The sequence below is a fragment of the Telopea speciosissima genome, chromosome 3, assembly GCF_018873765.1.
Source record: "Telopea speciosissima isolate NSW1024214 ecotype Mountain lineage chromosome 3, Tspe_v1, whole genome shotgun sequence".
NCBI classification, from domain to species: Eukaryota; Viridiplantae; Streptophyta; class Magnoliopsida; order Proteales; family Proteaceae; genus Telopea; species Telopea speciosissima.
This window is the reverse complement of record NC_057918.1, coordinates 13,815,129-13,841,863: the sequence shown is the minus strand read 5'-3', so window position 1 is coordinate 13,841,863 and position 26,735 is coordinate 13,815,129. Positions and strand designations below refer to the sequence as shown.

At 44.0% G+C, this 26,735-nt stretch overlaps 1 protein-coding gene across 2 annotated transcripts; it reads left to right on the top strand.

The window, feature by feature from the left end:
• The first annotated feature begins 195 nt into the window (after nucleotides 1-195).
• Nucleotides 196-26,491, top strand: LOC122654310 (diacylglycerol kinase 1). 2 transcript variants are annotated; one of them, XM_043848348.1, is made up of 7 exons: nucleotides 208-1,931; nucleotides 2,299-2,665; nucleotides 2,970-3,046; nucleotides 4,105-4,224; nucleotides 4,436-4,600; nucleotides 6,262-6,399; nucleotides 26,108-26,491. In XM_043848348.1, the coding sequence occupies exons 1-7, from the start codon at nucleotides 759-761 to the stop codon at nucleotides 26,255-26,257; spliced, it is 2,190 nt and encodes a 729-aa protein (XP_043704283.1). In that variant the 5' UTR covers nucleotides 208-758; the 3' UTR covers nucleotides 26,258-26,491. The 2 variants fall into 2 exon arrangements, with proteins under 2 accessions (XP_043704284.1, XP_043704283.1); XM_043848349.1 differs by lacking the exon at nucleotides 6,262-6,399 and having other exon boundaries at nucleotides 196-1,931.
• Nucleotides 26,492-26,735: the final 244 nt, after the last annotated feature.

Sequence of the window (26,735 nt, the reverse complement as noted above, 5' to 3'; positions counted from 1 at the left end):
TTTGGGATTATGTATGCAACATGAACTTCTGCATGACTTGTATTGGAACTTGAATACTTATGCTTCAAGTTTTTATGTGCGAGGTTTTACCATTTATCTTTTCCTTCCCCCTTCCAACAACAACTCTTTGTTGGTGTGGGCGACATATTTTTATGGCGTCGACCAGATGATCACTTTCTATATTGAAGTAACACTTAGTTTTGCAGGTTTTTGCAGTCCCTCTCTGTTCTTAAAAAGGGAGCTTGTGCTAACAAGCATAGGGATTGGTGGAAGAAGCTATCAACAGACATACTAATGAGACACCTATAACTGTTTCTTTTTCTTTAAAGTGATAAGAATTAGAAGAAGGTGTAGTTCCGAAGTCATAATTCCAGCAACGGGGTTGTAGCAGTTATGCTAGTCTGCATGCCTTATTATTTATGGACTTTGCTGACCCCATTTAGTTGGGATAAGGCCGAGTTGAGTTAAGATTATTATGGTGGACTCTATATTGGATAATGAGTGGATTCAGCAGCATGTAAGGGGGTGTTTGCAACTGTGATTGATTGTCCACTGAAAGAATATTTCCCAAGTTAGATATGAGAGTTGGATCAAAGGGTCCTTATATAAAATGCAATATCCATTGGGTGGGATGCTATGTCTAGGAAGTGAGATCATATTTTCTTTCCTTTCTTGATTTTGGTGCCTGGTTTCTGAACAGGGGCTGCTTGGACCCTTGGGACAGAGTGACATTGCTATTACAAGACATATGTTGAATAATGGATAAAAATAAAGGAAATTCCGGGATGTTGCTCCCAACATGGGGAAGCAATGAGTCACCTGGCATGGAAGAATCTCGTTTCTTTGTTTTTGTTTACTTTAGTGCTGCCTTAGTCGGTATACTGACTATAGTCTACACCGTCTTCCAGTGGAGAAGAAACATTAGTCTAAGCTGGATGAAAGCCATAGCGAGGTCAAAGAAGAACCCAAAAGCAAAGCACAAGGTTCCCCAAGCTGCCCATACTTGGAGCTTGGAGTCTGTATCTCGTGGAAAGAGCCTAAATTGTTGTGTATGTTTGAAGTCTGTATCTCCAACTCAGGCTCTTGGGCCAATGATAGCTTCTGACAACTTCATCCATAATTGTAGTATTTGTGGTGCAGCAGCACACCTGAGCTGCTCTTCAAATGCTCAAAAGGATTGCAAATGTGTATCTATGGTTGGATATGAGCATGTGATTCATCAATGGGCCGTACGATGGACGGATGCCACAGATCAATTTGATGAAACTTCATCTTGCAGTTATTGTGAAGAGCCTTGTAGTGGGTCCTTTCTTGGGGGATCTCCGATTTGGTGTTGCATGTGGTGTCAAAGGTTAGTACATGTTGAGTGCCACACTAACATGTCTAATGAAACAGGTGATGTTTGTGATTTGGGCCTCTTTAAAAGACTGATCTTATCACCGCTGTTTGTCAAGGAATTGAGCCGAACTGGTTTTTTGAGCTCAATCACACATGGAGCCAATGAATTTGCTTCTTCTGTACGTGGACGTATCAGGAGTCAAAGTAAAAAATACAAACATGGAAGTGAAGCTTCTGTTGAGTCAAATAATAGTGGTGGTACCTGTGACTCATCCACTGAGAGCACAGCAGATGCTCAACAAGTTTTCAAGGGTTCACATGAGAGTAATGGAGCTTGTAATGGTAAAATGGAAACGGAGGGCCAAAAACAAGGTGCTGAAGGCAATAATAAGATGGAGTTGCAGCCTGAATACAAAAGAAGTGCATCATTCAATTGGAGTGATGAGTCTCAGATTTTAGGGGTGAAGCAATATGAAGTGATTGATTTGCCTCCAGATGCAAGGCCACTACTAGTTTTCATCAACAAAAAAAGTGGGGCACAGCGAGGGAATTCACTAAGGCAACGTTTGAACATCCTTTTGAATCCTGTTCAGGTTAGTGAATTTATAACTGCCAAATATTTTGAGGTACTTTATTAGTACTCATAACCTCAAATTCGTTATGAAGAGCAGTCCGGTGAAGTTCTCTTATGTAAGCGTGGATTTATAATGTCCTTCTTGAAATAACGACGGGTGGTATTTTGTGAGCAACAGAAGAAATTTGCTTTCATTGCAGATTTACCTATGCTTTCTTTTTAATTAGTTGATTACCTTAATTTAGTCTGTAGATTTATTTTTTGAAACAGAGGAGAATGCATCTGATGTTTTATGTTTGCACGTGACCCACGTTCCATGAACTTGGACTGTGGTGGGTCACCTATCATTCGATCTTATAAACTTTGACCCCGAGGTTTCTTTTTAGGTCTTTGAGTTAAGTTCAACACAAGGACCAGAATTGGGTCTTTATTTGTTCAGACGAGTTCCCCATTTTAGAATTCTTGTTTGCGGGGGAGATGGTACAGTTGGTTGGGTTCTGGATGTCATCGACAAGCAAAATTTTGTCTCTCCTCCTCCAGTTGCAATTCTTCCGGCAGGTACAGGGAATGATCTATCCAGGGTTTTGTCCTGGGGAGGTGGCCTAGGTTCAGTAGAGAGACAAGGAGGGCTCTGTACGGTGTTGCAGCACATAGAGCATGCTGCAGTTACCATTCTTGATCGCTGGAAGATAACAATCAGAAACCAACAAGGGAAGCAACTCCAAGCTCCAAAGTTCATGAACAACTATCTAGGTATGTTGATGTGGATCTCTCTGTACATTTTATTCGCTATTGATAGAAAATGTTTGAAATGAGTTGTTCCTCAACGACCCAAATATGCTTAGGAGTTAGTCTGAGGTAACGTTATGTAGTCTATTAGGATGGTCTATCAATAACATAACCACAGATTTGTGTACATTCATGGGATGGATTCACCAATCCATCTTAGATGATCTTTGAAGGAGCCTGTACCTATGGCGAGCTATTCGGATAATTATTAACATCTGGTACCTGGAAACCTTGGATTTTGTGCCTTACTAATGATCATTATTCACAGGAATTGGGTGTGATGCGAAGGTTGCTTTGGATATTCATAATTTGCGGGAAGAGAACCCAGAGAAGTTCTATAACCAGGTAACCTACCTTCTTTTGGTAGCCTCTATATTTCAGCGATTCTACAACAACATTAGACGTTAGAGAGTTGAATCCAATAAACTCCACATGTTGATGTGACTAATTTGATGGGGGAAGACCTCATGTTGGGAACCCCTTAGGAACTGTTGACGTTATGTGCATACATGGTTGGACATGGGCTTTTATAGGTTCTGAACCTAATGGTTCCAGAGGAGATGAATCATGGTATCCTAATCTAATCATTCTCTTTACTACATTTATTGCTATGAAAAGAATTCATGGTTTCGGAGGGGATTGCCATGTTGTACTCCCTTTAATTGTTTTCTGACATGTTATAGCCCATCTAATTGTTTTCTTTGTAACACACATGATTTGTATGAATTTATACTTGCGACCACATTCATATTTGACCGAAATGTCAAAATTTCGGTGGCTTATTTCGGTCTCGACATTGGTGATTGGTCAAAACAATATGGCAAGCAAATTGGTCTTCAATGTTTTGGTATATATTGGGTTTTTATCTCTTCCTGTTTTGCTAATAAAATTTCCTCATCAATAAAAGAAGGGGAAAAAAAAATCAGTACTAGTATTTCCTAAATAAAAGAAACATGAGGTTTGGAAAGTTACTATATCTGCTGCTTCCAGAATAAATAAATAATTTCTAGAATAAGGGCTCGAAGATGTGAAGGTCATTCAGAAAAAAATACCTTGCTTATTTGTTATACGAATCCCATTCATTCCGGCGAATAAGAATGCTTTTGTTCATGTGTGTGTCTTTTCCTCAAAGAAAGAAAATAAAAAAAGCAAGTTGTATTAATTGTTACTTATTTGTCCAAGGTTCAAGCAGATCTAAGTATTTTCAGAATTAGGCATGTCAACTCTCTCTTTTGCAAGATGATTATTGTCGACTCAGGAACTCTCTTATTGACGGGGCTAATCATAGAACCAGTGTATCTAGCTGCTGATAGTATTGTTGGTTGCTTTTCTAAATTTTGTTCTGCTTCTAGCTGTATTTAACCAGTTGCATTCGGATTTGAACACTGAGAATCTGCATGCAGTTCATGAATAAGGTGCTCTATGCAAGAGAAGGTGCAAAGAGTATCATGGATAGGACGTTTGCAGACTTCCCCTGGCAAGTTCGTGTGGAGGTGGATGGGGTTGAGATAGAGGTCCCTGAGGTGCGTACTTTAGGGGTTTTAACATGTTAAACTGATCCAGAATTTACCTCACTTTCATTATTGACTGAAAATTGATGAAAGTGAGGACATGTCGAGCTAATGAGGCCTCTTTTTTTTTCCTTCTCTCTCTCTCTCTGTGCTAGAAAATAGGAAAAGGAGAACCATATATATAAAACTAACAATGGCCATGTAACTGTTTCAAACTATGCAGGATGCAGAAGGCGTACTTGTAGCTAACATTGGAAGCTACATGGGTGGAGTAGATCTTTGGCAAAATGAGGACGAAAATTATGATAATTTTGATCCACAATCTATGCATGACAAGGTGCTAGAGGTTGTCAGCATATCTGGAATGTGGCATCTTGGAAAACTTCAGGTAAGGTAGACTGTGATGTACATATGATATAGTATGTTGTGTCAGTGATTTGCTTTCACATGATCGATCTCTTCCCTTTTTTGGATAGAAAAGGTAGGATTATATTAGTATATGCAAACAAGCAACCTGTACACTGAGGCTGCTGTACAAAGCTGAATCAATTCCCATAGGATTCTCTGGATCACGAGAAACCCTCCCCCTCGGGTTTGCAATGAAAAAAGCCAAAGACTCACGCATTACGACCTCATCCCCACTGGGATGTGGTTTCTTGCGAAAATTCTTTTTACACGCTTTGGTAGGAACCCATTCTGACATCCCCACTATTCTTTTGCCATGTGGACAGCTGATGTGGCTATTCCGACCGTTGGATAGAGAGGTCATGTTCTGGATTAGCCACATTTCAAATGTCAGGGCCTAATATAATTGTATTCCATTCCGCATATTGGCATGCATCCTATGTATTTGATGCACTCCTACGGTATTCCAACCACTACTGATGTACTCTCCCATTCCCCTGGATTTTCAGATCTGTTTTGCCACATGGAAATTTCGATAGGGCTGAAACTTGACATGTGAGCAGGGGACCTAAGGGTCTACCTGTCCACAGAAGTTGGGCCCTATCTGATATACCATGTGGCATTCGTTGGCATTTAAAGTGGATGTGTGGGAAAGGGTTCCTACCACGGGGGTGTACGAAGTGGGCTCCGTGGTGGTTATGATAAGTAACAGATGATTACATATAAAAACAAGAGTATGTGCGTAGAATACAACAAAAACAGTAGGGGCCGATTGGCCGAAGGCTGAGGAAACCCGTATGAGGACTAATCAATGGGGTATAAACTTACATACAAAGAGATTCCATCATCATCTTAAATTTCTCCCGAGTCAACTCCTTGACTCTCCTAGTTGACTCCACTCCTAAGGGTCCTGATTTGAGTAAAAAATCCAATTGGGCAAGCTATGCATTGTATTGGTTGAAACATTACCAATGAGATGGTTGGGGAATCCCTTATAACATGGACCCACCGATGTTTACTATTCTTCATAGTTGTCATGGCGGTTAGGCGACCCAAGGCGGTGGAGAGGGCCAAAGTTTAAGGCGACGCCAACTAGGCGAACAAGGCATCCAAGGCGCCCAAGTTGTCCAAGGCGCCCGGGCGCCGCCTCGGCGAGGCCTTGACAACTATGCTATTCTTTACTTTTGAACTTTAGAAAGATACTGATCTTTTGTTGATGCTCTAATTTCCTATTAAAACATATGTATATAAGTTGAAGAAGTATTGTGAATGTGAATGGTATTCTGATAACTGGTACTATACTAAAACATAAAATAGTTTGCTGTGGAAAACAAGTTGGTTCCTCGAAATATTTTATCAAATATTTGTTTTCAGAGAGGCTACTATATGTAGGAGTGCAATTTGGGCCTATTTAGGTTAAGCAACTGATGAGTTTTGAATAGGGTTGAGCCTGATGCCCAACCCACATAGTTCAAAGTTGAGCTCAAGTTAGCCTGAGTTCCACTTGTAACTAACTGCTGGGTTCATGCTGAACTCTGACTTGGATTTCATCAAGTCCAGCTTGATCCCAAAGTTTTCTTGTAGATTTAATGTTCTAGATATTGAGTGAAATGTTGATTAAAGCTAGTGCTGTGTGACGGGTAGGTGGGGCTTTCTCGAGCTCGAAGACTTGCACAAGGGCAATCAATCAAGATCCAGCTCTTTGCTGCCTTACCAGTTCAAGTAGATGGAGAGCCCTGGTTTCAAGAACCATGCACATTAGCCATATCGCATCATGGCCAGGTTCTCTCTCTCTCTCATGAGCATTCATGCATGCTTACAATTTAGTTTTTTGTGCCTGAATTTTCCTCCTTATTTGTTAAGAGATCTGATATGGTCATTCCTGGAAGGACCCTTCTGGTTAACTTGTTAAGTTTTTGACACATGGGAAGCAGGGAAAGTGGTGGAGGGCCAATGAGAGAATGGGGATGCATCTGAGATGGAATCTCAGAGTTGCAGGGGAGCAAGAGAACCACGTTAACCACACACTCATGTTTAGCAACCTTATCAACTTTCTATTTCAAATCCGTTTTATTGTTGGGTACATGCAAGTATATAAAGATAAAAACCAAAGACTCCTAATTGAAATGTAAAAACCAAACTGACTCAAACTCTATCTCCTATTCTTACGTAACCTTTTCAAAACCAAACATGATAATAGAAAGAAATAAATGACTACAAACTAAACCACTACCAGCTTTTATTAGACCAAAAATCCAAGTTGGGCTGTTTCCGTCTGGGTTTGGGTTTCCAAACCCGTTTGTGCTGGTCCAACCAGTCGAGTGCTACTTCATCGATTCTCCTCCTTTGAAATGAACTTGATTCTGTCGAGTTTGGACAAGGATCGAGGAGACCATCTGACTTAACACGTTGGAGGACCGCTAAAGCTTGATTGCCGAAAGGTCCTTAGCTGGAAGGAACTTCATCTTGAGTCCACTGTGTTTGATGGAATAAGTGTTTTCATAACCAGTTAACCACAATGTCGTGTCTTTTTATCAAACAACCATGGTCGCCCTAGGAGGATGCGACACACCTGTAAGGGTAGGACATTCATTGCACGGTGTCGATCAACCCACCAATAGAGTACGTGAGCAAATGTCAATTGTTGATCTTGAGATTAGTATTGTTCACCTACGCAAATTTGCAGGAGTTAGGATGCAGCTCTGTTGGTTTGGTTGAAACCTTAACTTTCTAATTCTGCCCTTTGTTACTATTTTGGTTTTGTGGGTTATTGGGGACTAGTATTCTAGTCTGACATTACGGTGTCTTCAGAGACTGCATTGGTACAACTTCCACTGTCGATTACCATGGTGCACAGACTGTTGTTGCATCTCACTCTGGTATGGAAAATACTGTTTTGACTCCAATCATCCTTGTCAGAAACCTTGTGTGTAGCCAAAATTGGATGAACAACATTACAATGTTGCAGCTCTCCATCACTATTATTGCTATTGACTTCACTAGGTTCACGATCGTGCTCCAAGTCCATAAATACTGGGTTGTTCCTCTCTTTTTCATTTGAAGCCGTAGCCGTAAATTCTTCCTTATCAGCGAAAGCAACCAACTGATTAGGATACTGAGCAGAGAAATGCCCATACCCCTTGCATGAGAAGCACATCTCAGCCTGCGGCTTCATAGGACGTCTGTTAGAACCATGCTGAGGTGAACAATAAGGGCGGTTTGGACTCAAAGATGCCATAGATGAACTGCTTACCTGTGGCTTGCTGAATGACTTTCTTAGGCTATGTTTGGATGCCAAGAAAAGAAAAAACATAATAAGACAAAAATCATGATGACACAATGATTTATCTGTCTGTCTCTCTCTTCAAATTTAAAATTTCTTGAATTTTTTCTTTTCTTTTCTTTTGTTGGCATCCAAACATAGCCTTAGAAAAAGTATTTGTAAAAGTCTTCCAAGTGTATGGCCGCTTCAGACTTTGTTCTACCTGATATGCCACCTGTACAACATCCTCCATTGTAGGTATTCAACTGGATGCTAGTGCAGCACTGATTTGAGGGGGCTATCCATTGCGGAACCTTGCCGTCAATAACTCCTCATCCCACTCAAAATCACATCGAGTGGCTAAATTATAAAACCTAGCTACATACTCCTCAATTGTCATGTTGTCCTGTCTCAACTGTGCAAACCTGAGGTGCATGCGCTGCTTGTAGTCGGAAAGCAGGAATATCTGGTTCATGGCTTCACTCATCTTGGCCAAGTACTGACTAACCCAACGCCTTAAGTCTGATTCTGTTGCTTGTGTTTGCCCACCAAACTCGAGCCTTGCCCTTCAGCTCGGCCTTTGCAAATAGAATCTTTTTGGCCTCAGTCAACCCATATCATCTGACAAATATCTCCAAACTGTGAACCATTCAAGATACAGTTGGAAACAAGCAAGGACCAAAGTTAAGAGAGAAGACAAGAAGAGAAGGAAGAAAGAAGATGGCGAGAGGAAGAAGAGAAGGAGAAAGGGATGAGTGTAAACCGTGGAGAGAGAAGTGATCTCCCTCCCCTGTATTCATTTACTCACTTGAGATGTAAAAGAAATTACATCTATCTCCCTAGGGAGGTAAAAGGTAAAAAGCATAATAACACAATACAAGGAAACTATAGCTAACAAGATAATAACTCATGCCCAAAGTACCCTTATTACGTAGACACTCAAACAGATACTGCTCTGGGTTATCCCCATAATAATCAAGGACGTCTAGCTTTGCTCCTCTTTCAGCTCCATAAGGAGGATCATCATATCGACGAACTCTATATGATGGTGGTGTAACATGAGACAGGCCCTATGCAATGGAGTTGGAAGAATCCCCAGACTGCCTGTAATTCTTTCCTTTATCAGAAGCCACCAATCTGTCAATGGAAGCTTGCATGGATGCCATCATAGTCTGGATGGAACTGATAGCTGTGTTGAGGGTATTAACATGATCTGTGGGGTTGGCAATATCCGCCTGCTTTCATCTTTATAGGAATCAAGTTGTTGGAGAATCTTACTATTGGCCACCATGGTTAGGATACTGCTCTGGGTTATCCCCATAAAAATCAAGGATGTCTAGCTTTGCTCCTCTTTCAGCTCCATAAGGAGGATCATCATATCGACGAACTCTATATGGTGGTGATGGTGTAAGATATGGCGGTTGTGGTGGTGGCGGTGGTGTAACATGAGACAGGCCCTATGTAATGGAGTTGGAAGAATCCCCAGACTGCATAGAATTCTTTCCTTTATCAGAAGTCACCAATCGGTCAATGGAAGCTTGCATGGATGCCATCATAGTCTGGATGGAACTGATAGCTGTGTTGAGTGTATTAACATGATCTGTGAGGTTGGCAATATCAGCCTGCTTTCATCTTTACAAGAATCAAGTTGTTAGAGAATCTTACTATTGGCCACCCTGGTTAGGATATGGAGGAATTTATACCAAATTGATGGCGATCTCGGGGTTCGGAAACCCTATTGGGTTCGCTTATAGGCCTAGATGACGAGTAGAAGGTTCAAATCAAAAGGTTAATGGCAAAACAGTAAATAAACTGAAGTTTATAATAGAGTGGAACTGTAAATATCTCAAAGTTATAATGGAGTGGCTGGGCCAAAATTAACTTAATGGGAGAGGTTCACTTAGAATAAAGGCAAAGGAGACACAGGGAATTAGGAATTATAAAATAAGGGGAAACTAGGTATATTGAAAAGCTATAGGGTATATGGAAATTAAATTTAAGAGGGAGGGTAAATTTGGAAGGTAGAAACAAAAAGGATAAATAGGAGGGGGTAGATCGGTCCTTGGACCAATTAGAAGAATCGTGAAAAGGGGGGTAAGAAGTTGGTTCTTCTACTTCTGGAGATTGTAACAGCGGCTGATGGTGTTCGGGCTCAACAGAGAACTTCCAACTCCAGAAATCTTGTATGCTGGAGGGTAGGGATTCGAAGTTCAAACAACAGCCAGGGGTCTCCTAAACCAGGTACGAGTTCAGTTTCGCATCTTTCAACAGAGTTGAAACTCTGTTTTCTTTCCACTGGTGGTAACTCTAGAAAGACTTGATCAATGTCACAACAGGAAGGGTTTTGGGGATGGGAACCTAGGGTTAAGGATTGCCTTAAAGAGAGTTACTCTTGACACTATTTTCGGATTGAGAAGAAGAGCAAGGGGAGGAATCAAGCCACTCTCAGTTGGACAACCACAAATGGGAAAAAAAAAGAAAGAAAAGAAGGTGAAGAAGAAACAGAAAAGGGGAAAAATAACGAACAATAGGGAGAGGGAAAAACAGGGAAAGAGAAGGAGAGATCGTACCTTAGTGGAGGAAAGAGAGATTGATGGGGAGGAAGATGGAGGAATTCTTTGGCTCTGATACCAAATTAGTGGAGGGCCAATGAGATAATGGGAAGATATCTGAGATGGAATCTCAGAGTTTCAGGGGAGAAAGAGAATCATGCAACCCCAATTAACTTGGTATTTCAAATCTGTTTTATTGTCGGGTCCATGCAAGTATATACAGAATAAAAAAGGAGACTCCTAACCGGAATGTAAAACCAAAACTGACTCAAACTCTATCTCAGTAGAGGAATAAGAGAAGAAGAAGAATTGAAGTAAATAGAACAAGGTGAGGAGAGGGAGAATCCATAGATGAGAGAGAGAGATTTCAGAAGAGAAGATAGAAGAGGTCACATGACATTGCTGCTATCGTCACATTCTGGTAAATAATAAACAACTCAAAAAAAATTCAATTCATCAAATTTGTATCTTATGTTGGTTACAAGCTAGTATTTAAAGAGGAAAATAAAAGACTCCGAATTGTAATCTAAAACTGAAATTAAATCTTATGTCAACTCTACCACTAATTAACCTATAAAACCTAAAATAGAAGATTACCAGATAAAATCCAAATAATAAAAACTTAAATAAATAATAAACTAAAATATTCTACTGGACCCAAAAATCAATTGGACCCGGTTCTTCTCCATCTGGTTTCCCAACGGGTTTGGGCCGGTCCAAGGAATTGCTCCTACATCAGTGCCTAGGCGATAAGGCGCCCACCTACCGTTTCCTAGGCGCCCTAGGCGTGTAGTATATGACTATATGTAATGTAGCAATGCTATTTTTATATAATTATGCATATATGCAACATAGAAGCCATATCAATGTAATGTGATGTAATTATTCTAGTAATAACCTAATATGAGATTCAGAAAGAGCGTGGACGCCTAGGTGGTGCCTAGGTGACGACTAGGAAATGCCTTGACAACTATGGTCTTCATCAGTTGATTAGTTTGTATTCCCAATCTCTTCTGGATACCTTTCAACCCCCCTCCCCAAGCACTAGGTGAGTCACCTTCCTAAAGGGGTTACCAGAGATCTCCCAATTAATAGCTTACTCATCATGGGCTTGCAGTTCTCAACTCATGTAGCAAGTTTTCAGTGCAAAGCACTACTGCCTTCTGCAAATTAAAGCCCTCTTTTTTTGGTTTTTAAAATTAATTTAATGGTTGGAATAATGCATGATGGGTTAGACCCAGCCAAAAAAGAAGAGAAACATGGAGGATCAGGCAGTTGAATTGGACTGTAAACTACATTGCTTAACCAGAGGTTCCCCAATATAATTAATTGTACTCTTGTGTATCTGAAAATTTGAGGAGCTCAGCCTGAGGTCCCCCTATCTGTCTGATGACCTCAGATTTCAGTCATGAAGTGATGATATGCCCGAGTCATATCATCCATTAGATTGCTAACTTTTGGAGTGATCATGTATTTCAATTCTACCAAAAAAAAAAAAAGACCTCAGATTTCAGTCACATGAAATGATGATATGCCCAAGTCATATCATCCATCAGATTGCTAACCTCTGGAGTGGTCATGTATCAAGTTCTTTGGGACAATTGTATTGTCCACAGTGTAATGGATGGTCAAGCTAGGCCACATTAACAGTCTATGTGCCGTAAATGGGATTTCAGCCTGAGGTTCCTGTATACTTGATCACGTGGGATGATGGTATGCCTGACTAGTGGCATCCATTAGATTGGTAGCTTCTGAAGTGATCACTTGTGAAGTTGTTTAGGCTGCCTCAATGATATAGTCCACTATTAAAATTCTTTAATGGATGCAGAAAAGGGCTTTTTTTTTGCACATGCCATAGTGTTTTTAGCTTGATATTTACCGCATGAATACAAGGTAAAAATCACAACTGAACTACTGCGGGGAATGTCTTTATCATATGGATTTGTTTGCTGTGTAAACTCTTCTATTTAGGCATGTGAAAAATGATGATGTCACATCTGGATATCTATTAGCTAGGTATCATCGCCATTGGCCACAGAGCTACAAGTTTTGAATTGAAATATTGCCGAAAAAAGGACTCTTTTTGCAATATATGCTACAGTGCTTGTACATTTGGGCTTAATTTACCTGAAAAATAGAGGGTCAAATGGCCAACATGTGGATCCCGTTTAGCTGTCAACTAAGTTGCTGCGCTGGAGAACTCCATGGCAGGCATCTTTGATTTTTTTGCCAGGCTTTTCATAGATAGCTTTTCACAAGCACAGGCACCCTCACTCCCATTCCTACATGCACATACTCATTCCTGACTTGTACACAAACAGTACCAACCATTCGAAATAATGGTCCATAAACTCATTGTTATACCCGCACCCGGTACCCTAATATTTTTCTTTCTTTTATCCTTGTGACGTGTAGAGGGTGCTGCCATGTATGCCGGTGAGCTGTTCACAATGGTGGTCAAACCAAGCTACAAGATTGTTGACTTCGACACGGGTTTGCCAGTCGAGGAAAGATTCCTCAATCGGGAGTGGGGAAAATTCATCGACGGTGACTTCATCGACTACCCTCCAAGTACCAGTCCCAAGAGTGAGGAGTATCGGGCAGCACACCCCGTATCGCCCTACTTAGACACTTCACTTGGTGACGAACTTAGCGTCGCGGTGGGAAAACTCTTCGGGATCACAGAGGTTGCACCTTGACGTGACAGGGGTAAGTGGTTGACCAAATTTTTGTTGTGTGTTTACTGCCCCCTCAAAGCCCTCGAAGTGTGGCCCAAAGGCCCTGACCCCTTATGGTGGGAACCACCTTCCTACTCGCATCGGATGCAAGGTTACTGGCTGCCTCCGACCTTGCATCCAATGCTGCTGACAAGGACCCTTGTGAGTGAGACCCTGTGGCTAAGGTGCTATTGGTGCCCTGCCATGTTTGACCCTACCCAAATAGACCCTAGGGTGCACTTATGAGGCCTTATCCTTATAGACCATTAATAGTGGTTTTCTATAAGAGAGAGGTGGGTAGGACTATTCATTAGTCTTGGCTCATTTCTACCTAACCTAACCTAACCTAACCGTGCTTGAGAAGGGAGTTATGAGGAGAGAGGGCTAGCAAGGAGAAGGAAGGGAAGAAGAAGAAGGAAACGGCTGCTGAGTTTGGAGCTTTAAAGAGGGCACCTCGAGTGTACCTCAAACCAGGTGAGCCAAGTGCCCTTTTCCCCCTTTTTTCTCTCCTCCCCCTTGCTCGTTTGAGCTTGGGTGGTTCGTTGGTTGCAGCCCCAAGTTGGGGTTTTTTTTCCTTTTGAAACCCAAAGGGGTAGCTTGAACCATGTTTGGTTTCCCCTTGTAGGATGCTATCCTACTTTCCCTACATCCCTTGGGATCTCCAACTGGGTCTCTCGACCTAAGGTTCCAACCACCTAGGAACCCCAAATCTGGACTCGGAGTTGTTGGCTCCTTTAAACCCCCCTTAGATCTTTAGGTGTTGGGTGTTTCTAAGACCCAAATAGACTCCAAGACACCCCCCTCCCTAGTCCCTTGAGGCTTAGAGAACCAAATGGGACAACCCTGGGCTTTTAAGACCTTGAAATCGCACTTGGGTTGCATCGGAGGCAAGTCTGTGTGCCTCCGATGTTGCCTCCGATGTGGTCTGAGCCTGCAGAAAAGGTCGGAGGCAAGGTCGGAGGCAAGCCTGCTGAGTCCGACGTTGCCTCCGACATGGTTTTCAAGGCCTATAACTTATGCAAACTGCGAGGCTTTTCATTGAGGCCTCTCCTACACTCTCTCATACTCTTATTCACTTCCGTAGGTGCCAACACTTGTGCTAGGGGGTGATCTCGTGCGGGAATCGTTACACTTAATCAAATTCCTAATTCAAGTAAACGGTGAGTGGGTTTGGGGGACTGTTTGAGCTTGCTTACTATTGTTTATTCATGCATTTATGAATTATATTATGACATTATCATTCAAGCATGATTTCATACTTGCATTTATTCTTATTTGATGCTGATAATTGATTAGGATGATATGGATCTGTGTTGGGTTCCGGTGCCAGTACTTCCTGGCACCGTAACCCCCGAATTACGTGGAATTGTATATTGCATCTCATTCTTGTCTGTATGCGCCGTGTTGTGCTGGTACCCAGGTGTTAGATGGAATGGGACGTTGACACACCCGGATGTACCTCTCAACACGATAGGATTCATGTAGTATATCTGTGGTTAGGCTCAGTTCCCTATGCTACGACCCTTACCAACAGGGGTTTAGGTGTTGGGTAGCCAGAGCACCTGCTGCCTGTGGAGAGTTAGAGAGGCCAGGCCAGGGGTAGTAATGGTTATCGGGGTCTGCCTCTGGGTGGTGATGACTACGACCGGCGCTGGCTCCATGGTAATAATTGAGGTTGCATTGTGGTGAGAATGGAAGGATCCACAGTGTCTTCCCGAATTATTGCAGTAGCATATACCCATTGACTTAGCATTGTGTGTTTAGGTGGTAAATGAATTAATAATGGCATGCACCATGGACTATTTGTGATTGTGTGATTGTGCATCCCCTTTTCTCTCACTGGCTCGGTGGAGCTAACCCCTCTTGTCGCACACCTTTTTAGGTGAGGCTGCAGGAGATGCTTATTTTGCGGGACTCGAGGTTCAGGCCTCGGAGTACGATGATATCGGTACAGAGGACCCTGAGGCCGTGACCGAGGAGCACGGTGATGGGTGTCCTTGTGATGACTGCGCCTACGGGCCGTATTGATACATGGGACGTGTTCCCTTCTTTTGTCTTTTTGGGGCCGCGTGCCTTGTATAAACATTTATTGCTATACTTGTTTTGGGGTAGTTATGCTATGGTCATTCGGGATATCCATCCAAACTATTTATGTATCTTTTAACCGTATGAACATGAGGTAATTATTACAAACGCTTCCGCTATTTTATGATCGTTGGAAATGGAATATTCCTTGCCTTTTGTACTCTGAATCTTATGGTATGTTCTTTTAGACTAAGACTGTGCGTTGGGACACTGCAAATCGTGATTCTGGTAGTCTTATGGGACGACACGTATCGTCCTAGTCACCCCTTTATCATTAGTTTATTCCTCAAACGGGATGGGGGCGTGACAACATGGTATCAGAGCATCATGCTCTGCACCAACACAGTCTATCAAAAACCTCCAAGAGAAACATAATATCAAATGATAAGGACAACTGTGGAAAAAAAAAAAAAAAAAAAAAAAATTTAGATATATATACATGCATGTTCCCTAAAACCATTTGTTCCTGACATCAACTGCAGTAGTACTTACATCACCAAAGAGAATTACTACAACCTATAACTGCATACTTAAATGTCTACTACTGTCCAAAGAAAGTAAAGGCTGAAACTATTAACTTAGTCAATGATGGGATTGATGGGATTGATGTGATGAAGCCTAGTCCTCCATCGCATCACTGCCACCCCCGTGCTCGTCCTCATCATCACCCTCGTAATATAGATAGGCGTTAATGTCGTGAACCTCCTTCTCCAACCTATCATAGCGTTGGTCCGCCCTGGCAAGTTGTTCATGAATGTCTGCGAAACCCTGGGTCATGTCTACTCGTAACTGTCCCATCGCAGCAAGGATCCTGTCGGTATCGCTCATGGGAGGAGTTGGTGCTGAAGAAGAGGATGCCACATCGATGCCATGGGGGCGAGGGGTGCTGGTACCACCAATCAACATAGGAGGAAGAGGTTCCCCGTCGCTGTAAGTGTCAGTCTTGACACCCATACGGCCAAGAGATCGATGGTCAAGCGGGAGGTCATCAGACATCAGCTTCGGCTCATTCTCTAGTTTCACCCCAAACCGCACAAAGATCTTCGTAAGGAGTCGTCCATAGGGCAATTGAGCCTTCTTCTTTAGGTAGGCCAACGGGTAAGCCATGGTCCGCAAGATGGCAAAGGGAAGACACACGGGCTTGGATTTGTAGAGGCAGTTGGCGAAGTAACTCACAAGGATAGGAGGCTCTGTGCAATGCCCTCCTTTCGGCAGTACGTTGGTTGACACGAGACGGCTGAGAATCCGTTGGGACTTGCCGTAGAGAGTCTCCGGTACCCTCTTATGGTGGGCCCCGCTCGTGAGGTCAAGAAAGAGCTCCTTCCGCCCCTTTGCACTAAGAAAATCGTTCGCATCATCATGGGACTGGTGGTAAGTCAAGACCCCACCAATGGACACTCCGATGATCTCACTCAGCTGCCGAGAATCAAAGGATATCTCCACCCCTTTCACATAACTGTAGATCCGACAGTGTGGAGTGTCTTCCCGTTCAATCCTCAAGTTGGCGTAGAAATGCCGCACCAACCGGGGATAATAGAACTGAGGGAGATCGAGCATGGCACTCCACCCCAATGCCTCGAACCTGGCCCTCACCTTATATGCCTCGAGCTCACTAACCGCAATGTCTCTGCCCTCTAGGATCTCCCTCATCCGGAGGTGCTGCCGGTATAGGGTTTGGGCTTCTAGGGACCGAAACCACACAGGGTCAAAAGCTGCGTGCGCAATTGCTGGAGCAGGGGCATTTCTAGCCTTCCTCAATCTTGGAGGCATGATGTGCAAGGACCTACACACAAGGGCCATTACATGAGACCACTACATTGAACCAATTCAAAAAAAAAAAAAAAAGGGGATAAACAACATTATAGACTGAAACATTTGGATTGTCTCACATTTGGGTTACTTTCCCCAAACCCAATGAGTTGCAACTTCATTAAAATACAATAACAGAGCTTGCTGTAGATATGGGATTATTCCCCTATATCACACTCTCATGCTCAATCAAATGCCCAAATACATAATACAGCAATTGGGGCAAATTTAAAACACTGTGAAACTTCAAGCAACCAAGACAAAAAAAAAAAAAGTAGTGAAGCAGTCTCATTACCAAGCTCAGGGAAGGAGGGGTTATGGGCATTTCAAACAGAGAACATTAATAGCCTTTAGGGCCTAAGCATATACAGAAACCATTCCATGGTTCCCCTTTAAAAAAAAAAAAAAAAAAAAAAAAAAAAAAAAAAAATCTGCAGGGTCGTGGCCGAGTGTGAGTGAATGACCAATTTCCTAAGTGGATGCTTCAATACCTTGGCCCATAAACAAACAAGAGAGAGAGTAGCAGTAGTTTTACTAAAGCCCTCTCACGTTTTTGCCCAAACCAAAAAAAAAAAAAATTTTCTGCAATTTCTGGGCGTGTCTTCCAAGCCCTGTCTGGAATCGTGGATGGGGCAGCTAAGAGGTTGTGGGGTTGTGCAATCGACCCCATACCATGTGAGACCCAAGTAAACAGCAACCTTGTTGGGTTATAATAAAAAAAAAAAAAAAAGCCAGGTAGAAGAAGACGAGATTTAGGGTTTTGGAAGGAGGAGAAAAAAAAAAATTTCTGGAAATTTCAGGTTTTGAGGAAAAAGGAAGCATACCTACAAGTGTCTTGTTGGTGGAAACCGAGATTTGGAGCTCAAATCCTCAAGCCAGGAAGGAGAACCAAGGTCGGACGCAGCCCTAAGTCGCCTCCGAGCCAAGGAAGAAGGAGATAGGATGAAGAGGAAGAGGCGCGGGCTAGTTTAAACCAACCCCAAAGGAAAAGAAAAGAAAAGAAAAAAAAAAAAAAAAATTTTTTTTTTTTATGACTAAAACTCGCGGGTCATTGGACTCAAGGTTGGAGGCATCTGATGTTGCCTCCGATGTTGACTCCTACATGGCCAGAATTTCAGGCTGGGGCTTCAGGCTGGGTCGGACCCAAGGTCGGACTCAGGGTGACTGCCTCCGATGTTGCCTCCGACCCGCCCAGAATCTGTTTTTGGGTTGATTTTCTGGTGTTTTTCTTTTCAAATCTTCCTTATCCTTTAATGTTGACTTCTCCAACATACTTTAGGGTTGACTTGTGGACGCATCATTGATGAGATGTCTTGTTTTCTTTTCTTTTGTTTAGTTTGTGCTAACGGTGCGTGGAAATCCCAAATTTGAGCAGGTGCTCGTCATGGTTAACACTCGCTCGAATGGGAACCCTTCCCCTCCGAGAGACATTAGTGGGGACGCGTCGAGTGCGGCTTTACGGTGCCCCCTCCGGTCACCAATAGTGCGGATGCCGCGCTGGCTGTTGAGTAATATGCTTCGAGCCATGCAAGAAGAGCATAGGGAAGCGCAGAGGGAACAACGCCTCTTCATGCAGAACATGGCCGATCAGCTCAGGGACATTAGTAGGGAAAGGCAACAAGTGCCCCCTCCGGTACATGTGGTTCCCCCTCCTCCGGCTCCTGCTGCTGATGTTCCCCTAGCCCAAAATGCGGCCCCAGCTTGGGCCGATGCCTCCAAGTTGTCCGAGAAATTTCAGAAGCACCGCCCCCCGACCTTCTATAAGATGCCTCATGACTCCTTATTTCCAGCGACTTGGATCAGGGACCTTGAGAGGATCTTTGAGGTTCTACAATGCAATGACCTAGACAAGATAAGGTGTGCCGTGTTCCAACTCCGAGGCGACGCCGATGCTTGGTGGCGTTCGTCTAAGGAGAACTTTTGGGCCAAATACCCTAATGCTACTTGGGCACAATTTACTGAGGCCTTTGAGAACTACTTCCCTCGGAACTTTCGTGACAAGAAGGAGATGGAGTTCTCGACCTTAAGTCAAGGACCCAAGTCTGTCCTTGATTACCAACAAGCGTTCGAGGATCTCTTCTATTTTGCCCCGGAGCACATGAAGGCCGAGGATGTCAAAGCAAGAAAGTTCGAGAGAGGTTTGAGGCACAGTATTAGCACTTCGGTGGTGCTACACAAGTACCCCACTTATGCTGAAGTGGTGCAAGCCGCTAAGGTCATCGAAGACCAGCAGAGGGAGAATTACAGGGCTGTACAAGCTGGTAAAAGGCCCATGAGTCCTTCCGGTTTTAAGGGTCCCGGTAAGTTTCAGAGGGGATCCTACTCTACCACCTCTCCGACTCAGTACCGCAAACTTGATGCAGCCCAGGCACCCAAGACAGCTGCAGCCCCTCATTATGGCACTCAGACTCTTACGTGCTATAACTGCAACGAGGTCGGGCATATGATTAGAGACTGCCCCCGTGCCCGTCAGGGCAACTCTTGGCCAACTGTGTCTTCTAAGGCACCTCAGCAAAGATAACCGTTCGCCCTCCCCTTCCCCCTACAGCCAACAAGACTCAAGGGCGTGTGTACTCAGTCACTAATGAGGAAGCCTATGCGGATCCAGGTGTCATCACAGGTATGATTTCTGTTTGTTCCCAACCAGCGTATGTGTTGTTTGATTCGGGGGCGACGCATTCGTTTGTCTCCCCCTCTTTTGCTAAGAATTTACCGATCAAACCAAAGCCAATGGCCCAGAATCTGATGGTTAGTACACCAACGGGTAGTAAGATTGAACTCAACACGGTTTATGCTCCTTGCCCAGTACGTGTATGTGATCGCGGGTTAACGGCAAGTTTGATAGTGTTGGATATGAAGGATTTCGACGTGATCTTGGGTATGGATTGGCTGTCCGCTCAGGGTGCCAATCTAATATGCGTAGAGAGGAAGATCCTGTTCAAACCAGAAGAGGGTATAGAATTTACTTTCAAGGGTATTAAACGGGAGAAACCCAAGAAGGCTATCATTTCTGCCCTTCAAGTCCAGAAGTTATTAGATGAAGGATGCCAAGGTTACCTAGCCTCTGTGGTGGATACTCAAGCTAAGATTAAGCCTATGGATGAGATAAGTGTGGTAAGGGACTTTTCGGATGTCTTCCCAGAAGATCTGACACAGTTGCCACCGGACCGTGAGACGGAGTTTATGATAGACCTAGCACCGGGTGCAGCCCCAGTATCTAAGGCTCCCTACAGGATGGCACCAATGGAATTGAAGGAGCTACAAGAACAGCTTCGAGATCTGTTGAAGAAGGGTTTTATTAGACCTAGTGTATCTCCTTGGGGAGCACCGGTCTTATTTGTGAAGAAGAAGGACGGTAGTATGAGGTTGTGCATCGACTACCGTGAGCTCAACAAGCTTACGATCAAGAACAGATACCCTCTACCTAGGATTGATGACTTGTTCGATCAGTTACAAGGTGCCAAGGTGTTTTCAAAGGTTGACCTTCGATCGGGGTACCATCAATTGAAAATCAGGGACAGCGACATCAGCAAGACAGCATTTAGATCCCGCTATGGTCATTACGAATTCTTAGTGATGTCATTCGGGTTGACTAATGCCCCGGCCGCCTTCATGGAGTTGATGAACCGGGTTTTTCATGATGTCCTGGATAAATATGTCATTGTCTTTATTGATGACATCTTGATATACTCCAAGAGTGAAGAAGAGCATGCAGATCACCTCCGCCTAGTACTACAGCGCCTGAGGGAGAAGCAACTATATGCCAAGTTCAGTAAGTGTGACTTTTGGCTAGAGCAGGTGGCATTCCTTGGGCACCTCGTCTCTGCCAAGGGGATTGAAGTGGACCCAGGCAAGGTCAAGCCGGTAGTTGACTGGGAGACTCCCAAGAGTGTGGCAGATATCCGCAGTTTCTTGGGCCTAGCTGGCTACTATAGGAGGTTTATAGAGAACTTCTCAAAAATTTCAGCTCCTATGACTCGACTGACCCGGAAGGGAGTGAAGTTCGAGTGGTCAGATGAGTGTGAGGAGAGTTTTCAAGGACTGAAGCAGAGGTTGGTTTCCGCTCCGGTACTCACCATTCCTAACGGTACTGAGGGAATGGTAGTTTACAGTGATGCATCGAAGATGGGCCTTGGATGCGTTCTGATGCAAGATGGGAAGGCGGTTGCTTATGCTTCTCGACAACTGAAGGATTATGAGAAGAACTACCCAACCCATGACTTGGAGCTTGCAGCTGTGGTCTTTGCTCTGAAGATCTGGAGACACTATCTGTATGGTGAGAAGAGCGAGATCTACAGTGATCACAAGAGTCTCAAGTACTTCTTCACACAAAAGGAGCTTAATATGAGACAGAGGCGATGGTTGGAGCTAATGAAGGATTATGACTGCACCATTCATTATCACCCGGGTAAGGCAAACGTGGTGGCAGATGCGCTAAGCCGGAAATCCCAAGCCCTATCTTTGGCATCCTTGGCTATCAGCGGGAAACTGATTGAGGAAGCAAGAAAGATGGATTTGGAGTTACTAGTGGAGGGTGTTACTCTATCTTTGGCGCCATATCAGTCCAATCAACGCCTGGTGGAGAGGATACGATCGGCTCGGACTTGATTTAAAATTTCAAGAAATTATTGAGGCGATCCGAGGAGACACACATGAGATCTGGACTTTACATTGTGAGGGTGGTGTCCTCATGTTTAGAGACCGGCTATGTGTTCCTAGTGATGCTCAGTTGAGAAGGGTAGTTCTAGCAGAAGCCCACGACTCCCCTTATTCAATCCACCCAGGTAGCACAAAAATGTATAGGGATTTGAAAGGAAACTATTGGTGGAGCGGAATGAAGAGGGACGTGGCTGAGTTTGTAGCAAGATGTCTCACTTGTCGCCAGTAAAGGCGGACAGCAACGACCCCATGGCCTCTTACGCTATTGCCCGTCCCCGAATGGAAATGGGAGAATATTACTATGGATTTCGTGAATCGGGTTACCTCGCACTTAGGGGTGCGATGCCATATGGGTTGTTGTTGATCGATTGACAAAAACAGCCCACTTCATCCCTATGAAAGTCTCCTACAAGATGGATAAGCTGGCCCGGTTATACATTGATAATGTGATTCGCCTGCATGGAGTCCCAGTTAGTATCATCTCCGACCGTGACCCCAGGTTTACATCCAAGTTCTGGGGGTGGGTTCCAGAAGGCCATGGGCACATTGCTGAATTTTAGTACGGCCTTCCACCCCCAAACAGACGGGCAATCAGAGAGGACCATACAAACTTTAGAAGATATGCTCCGGGCTTGTGCCATTGACATGCAAGGCAGCTGGGATGAGCATATCTCACTCATCGAGTTTGCTTATAATAATAGTTACCAGGCTACCATTGGTATGGCACTGTTTGAAGCACAATATGGAAAGAAGTGCCGAACACCCTTGTATTGGGATGAGGTAGGTGAACGGCAAATCCTTGGCCCCGAGCTGATCCAGGCGACATGTGAGAAGGTGAACTTAATTCGTGAACGAATTAGGGCAGCCCAATCTAGACAGAAGGGTTATGCTGATTTGAGGCGAAAGGATTTGGAATTTACAGTCGGCGACAAGGTGTTTCTCAACCTGCTAAAGGGGTGATGCGTTTCAGTAAGAAGGGTAAACTGAGTCCGAGGTTTATCGGACCATATGAAATCCTGGCACGAATTGGACCAGTGGCTTATCGGTTAGCGCTCCCTCCATCCTTGAAGGGGTACAGACGTATTCCATGTGTCAATGTTACGAAGTACGCTTCAGACCCAAGTCATGTTCTATCACAAGAACCACCGGAGCTTGCGTGCACATGTCTTACAAGGAGCATAAAGGATTTTGGACAACAAGATTATTCACCTTCGCAACCGACCTATCCACTATGTGAAGGTAAAATGGTGCAATCACCCTAAGAAGAAGCATCTTGGGAAGTGAAGTCGAGATGCGGGCAAAGTACCCTTCTCTGGGTTACCTACAAGGTATGCAAATTTCGAGGACGAAATTTTTGTAAGGTAGGGAGAATGTTATCCCGCACCCGGTACCCTAATATTTTTCTTTCTTTTATCCTTGTGACGTGTAGAGGGTGCTGCCATGTATGCCGGTGAGTCATTTCACAATGGTGGTCAAACCAAGCTACAAGATTGTTGACTTCGACACGGGTTTGCCGGTCGAGGAAAGATTCCTCAATCGGGAGTGGGGAAAATTCATCGACGGTGACTTCATCGACTACCCTCCAAGTACCATCCCCAAGAGTGAGGAGTATCGGGCAAGACACCCGTACGCCCTACTTAGACACTTCACTTGGTGACGAACTTAGCGTCGCGGTGGGAAAACTCTTCGGGATCACAGAGGTTGCACCTTGACGTGACAGGGGTAAGTGGTTGACCAAATTTTTGTTGTGTGTTTACTGCCCCCTCAAAGCCCTCGAAGTGTGGCCCAAAGGCCCTGACCCCTTATGGTGGGAACCACCTTCCTACTCGCATCGGATGCAAGGTTACTGGCTGCCTCCGACCTTGCATCCAATGCTGCTGACAAGGACCCTTGTGAGTGAGACCCTGTGGCTAAGGTGCTATTGGTGCCCTGCCATGTTTGACCCTACCCAAATAGACCCTAGGGTGCACTTATGAGGCCTTATCCTTATAGACCATTAATAGTGGTTTTCTATAAGAGAGAGGTGGGTAGGACTATTCATTAGTCTTGGCTCATTTCTACCTAACCTAACCTAACCTAACCGTGCTTGAGAAGGGAGTTATGAGGAGAGAGGGCTAGCAAGGAGAAGGAAGGGAAGAAGAAGAAGGAAACGGTCACGAGTTTGGAGCTTTAAAGAGGGCACCTCGAGTGACCTCAAACCAGGTGAGCCAAGTGCCCTTTTCCCCCTTTTTTTCTCTCCTCCCCCTTGCTCGTTTGAGCTTGGGTGGTTCGTTGGTTGCAGCCCCAAGTTGGGGTTTTTTTTTCCTTTTGAAACCCAAAGGGGTAGCTTGAACCATGTTTGGTTTCCCCTTGTAGGATGCTATCCTACTTTCCCTACATCCCTTGGGATCTCCAACTGGGTCTCTCGACCTAAGGTTCCAACCACCTAGGAACCCCAAATCTGGACTCGGAGTTGTTGGCTCCTTTAAACCCCCCTTAGATCTTTAGGTGTTGGGTGTTTCTAAGACCCAAATAGACTCCAAGACACCCCCCTCCCTAGTCCCTTGAGGCTTAGAGAACCAAATGGGACAACCCTGGGCTTTTAAGACCTTGAAATCGCACTTGGGTTGCATCGGAGGCAAGTCTGTGTGCCTCCGATGTTGCCTCCGATGTGGTCTGAGCCTGCAGAAAAGGTCGGAGGCAAGGTCGGAGGCAAGCCTGCTGAGTCCGACGTTGCCTCCGACATGGTTTTCAAGGCCTATAACTTATGCAAACTGCGAGGCTTTTCATTGAGGCCTCTCCTACACTCTCTCATACTCTTATTCACTTCCGTAGGTGCCAACACTTGTGCTAGGGGGTGATCTCGTGCGGGAATCGTTACACTTAATCAAATTCCTAATTCAAGTAAACGGTGAGTGGGTTTGGGGGACTGTTTGAGCTTGCTTACTATTGTTTATTCATGCATTTATGAATTATATTATGACATTATCATTCAAGCATGATTTCATACTTGCATTTATTCTTATTTGATGCTGATAATTGATTAGGATGATATGGATCTGTGTTGGGTTACGGTGCCAGGAAGTACTGGCACCGGAACCCCCGAATTACGTGGAATTGTATATTGCATCTCATTCTTGTCTGTATGCGCCGTGTTGTGCTGGTACCCGGGTGTTAGATGGAATGGGACGTTGACACACCCGGATGTACCTCTCAACACGATAGGATTCATGTAGTATATCTGTGGTTAGGCTCAGTTCCCTATGCTACGACCCTTACCAACAGGGGTTTAGGTGTTGGGTAGCCAGAGCACCTGCTGCCTGTGGAGAGTTAGAGAGGCCAGGCCAGGGGTAGTAATGGTTATCGGGGTCTGCCTCTGGGTGGTGATGACTACGACCGGCGCGGGCTCCATGGTAATAATTGAGGTTGCATTGTGGTGAGAATGGAAGGATCCACAGTGTCTTCCCGAATTATTGCAGTAGCATATACCCATTGACTTAGCATTGTGTGTTAGGTGGTAAATGAATTAATAATGGCATGCACCATGGACTATTTGTGATTGTGTGATTGTGCATCCCCTTTTCTCTCTCACTGGCTCGGTGGAGCTAACCCCTCTTGTGCACACCTTTTTAGGTGAGGCTGCAGGAGATGCTTATTTTGCAGGACTCGAGGTTCAGGCCTCGGAGTACGATGATATCGGTACAGAGGACCCTGAGGCCGTGACCGAGGAGCACGGTGATGGGTGTCCTTGTGATGACTGCGCCTACGGGCCGTATTGATACATGGGACGTGTTCCCTTCTTTTGTCTTTTTGGGGCCGCGTGCCTTGTATAAACATTTATTGCTATACTTGTTTTGGGGTAGTTATGCTATGGTCATTCGGGATATCCATCCAAACTATTTATGTATCTTTTAACCGTATGAACATGAGGTAATTATTACAAACGCTTCCGCTATTTTATGATCGTTGGAAATGGAATATTCCTTGCCTTTTGTACTCTGAATCTTATGGTATGTTCTTTTAGACTAAGACTGTGCGTTGGGACACTGCAAATCGTGATTCTGGTAGTCTTATGGGACGACACGTATCGTCCTAGTCACCCCTTTATCATTAGTTTATTCCTCAAACGGGATGGGGGCGTGACACTCATATATCAGAGTTTACAATGAAATCTTTACTCCGCATGACTTGGTAATTTTAAATTTCAGAACATTTGCAAATGTGTTTTAGTACCCTTGTGTTAGTTTGGTTTCGATAGTACTTGTACTAGATTGAAGTTAGTTTGGTTTCTATAGTACTTATACTAGAATGAATTCGATGCACACATTGGCCCATTGATCCATGTAATCCTCCCCATTACTCATAACTGATTCTGGACAAGGATGGAATTTTATTTTTATTGGATGTTTTTCTCATTGTTGATGCAGGCATTTATGTTGAGGAGGGCATCTGAGGAACCTCTTGGTCATGCTGCCGCCATAATCACAGATGTGCTTGAGAATGCTGAAACCAGCCACATAATCACTGCCTCCCAGAAGCGAGCCCTTCTTCAGGAAATGGCGTTGAGGCTCACCTAGATAGCAGGTTTCGTACGGTAGAATCATATATCTCACCAAAGCGTCGGTGTGTTCAGGTGTGATTGCGATTTTGCCCAAATTAATTCATTCCATTATGTCCTCGCATGCCTCTGCTTTGAATGGAAAGTCCATCAAATGGAACTTTTTGCTTCTGACCGAAGCATGTACGCTCATGCATACATCTGTACATACAAAATGAAAGAAAATACAGATTTGAAGGAGTTTCTGTTCAAACTCGGCCCCCTTTTCTGAAGATTCATCAACCCTAAGAGTATCAATTGTTGCCATGGCCATTAAAGGTTAACTGTATCGGGCCCTAATTTACCATATCTCACCGTGTGGGTTCTCTGCATGGCATCTTCTATGGCTATGGCTTCCAGTGTTTCTACTGTGTAAAGCCCTTTTATGTACACATTCTACTGCAATGATATTCTCTTATTAATCAGCCACTGGACCCAACTATATTGCAGTCCCTGTT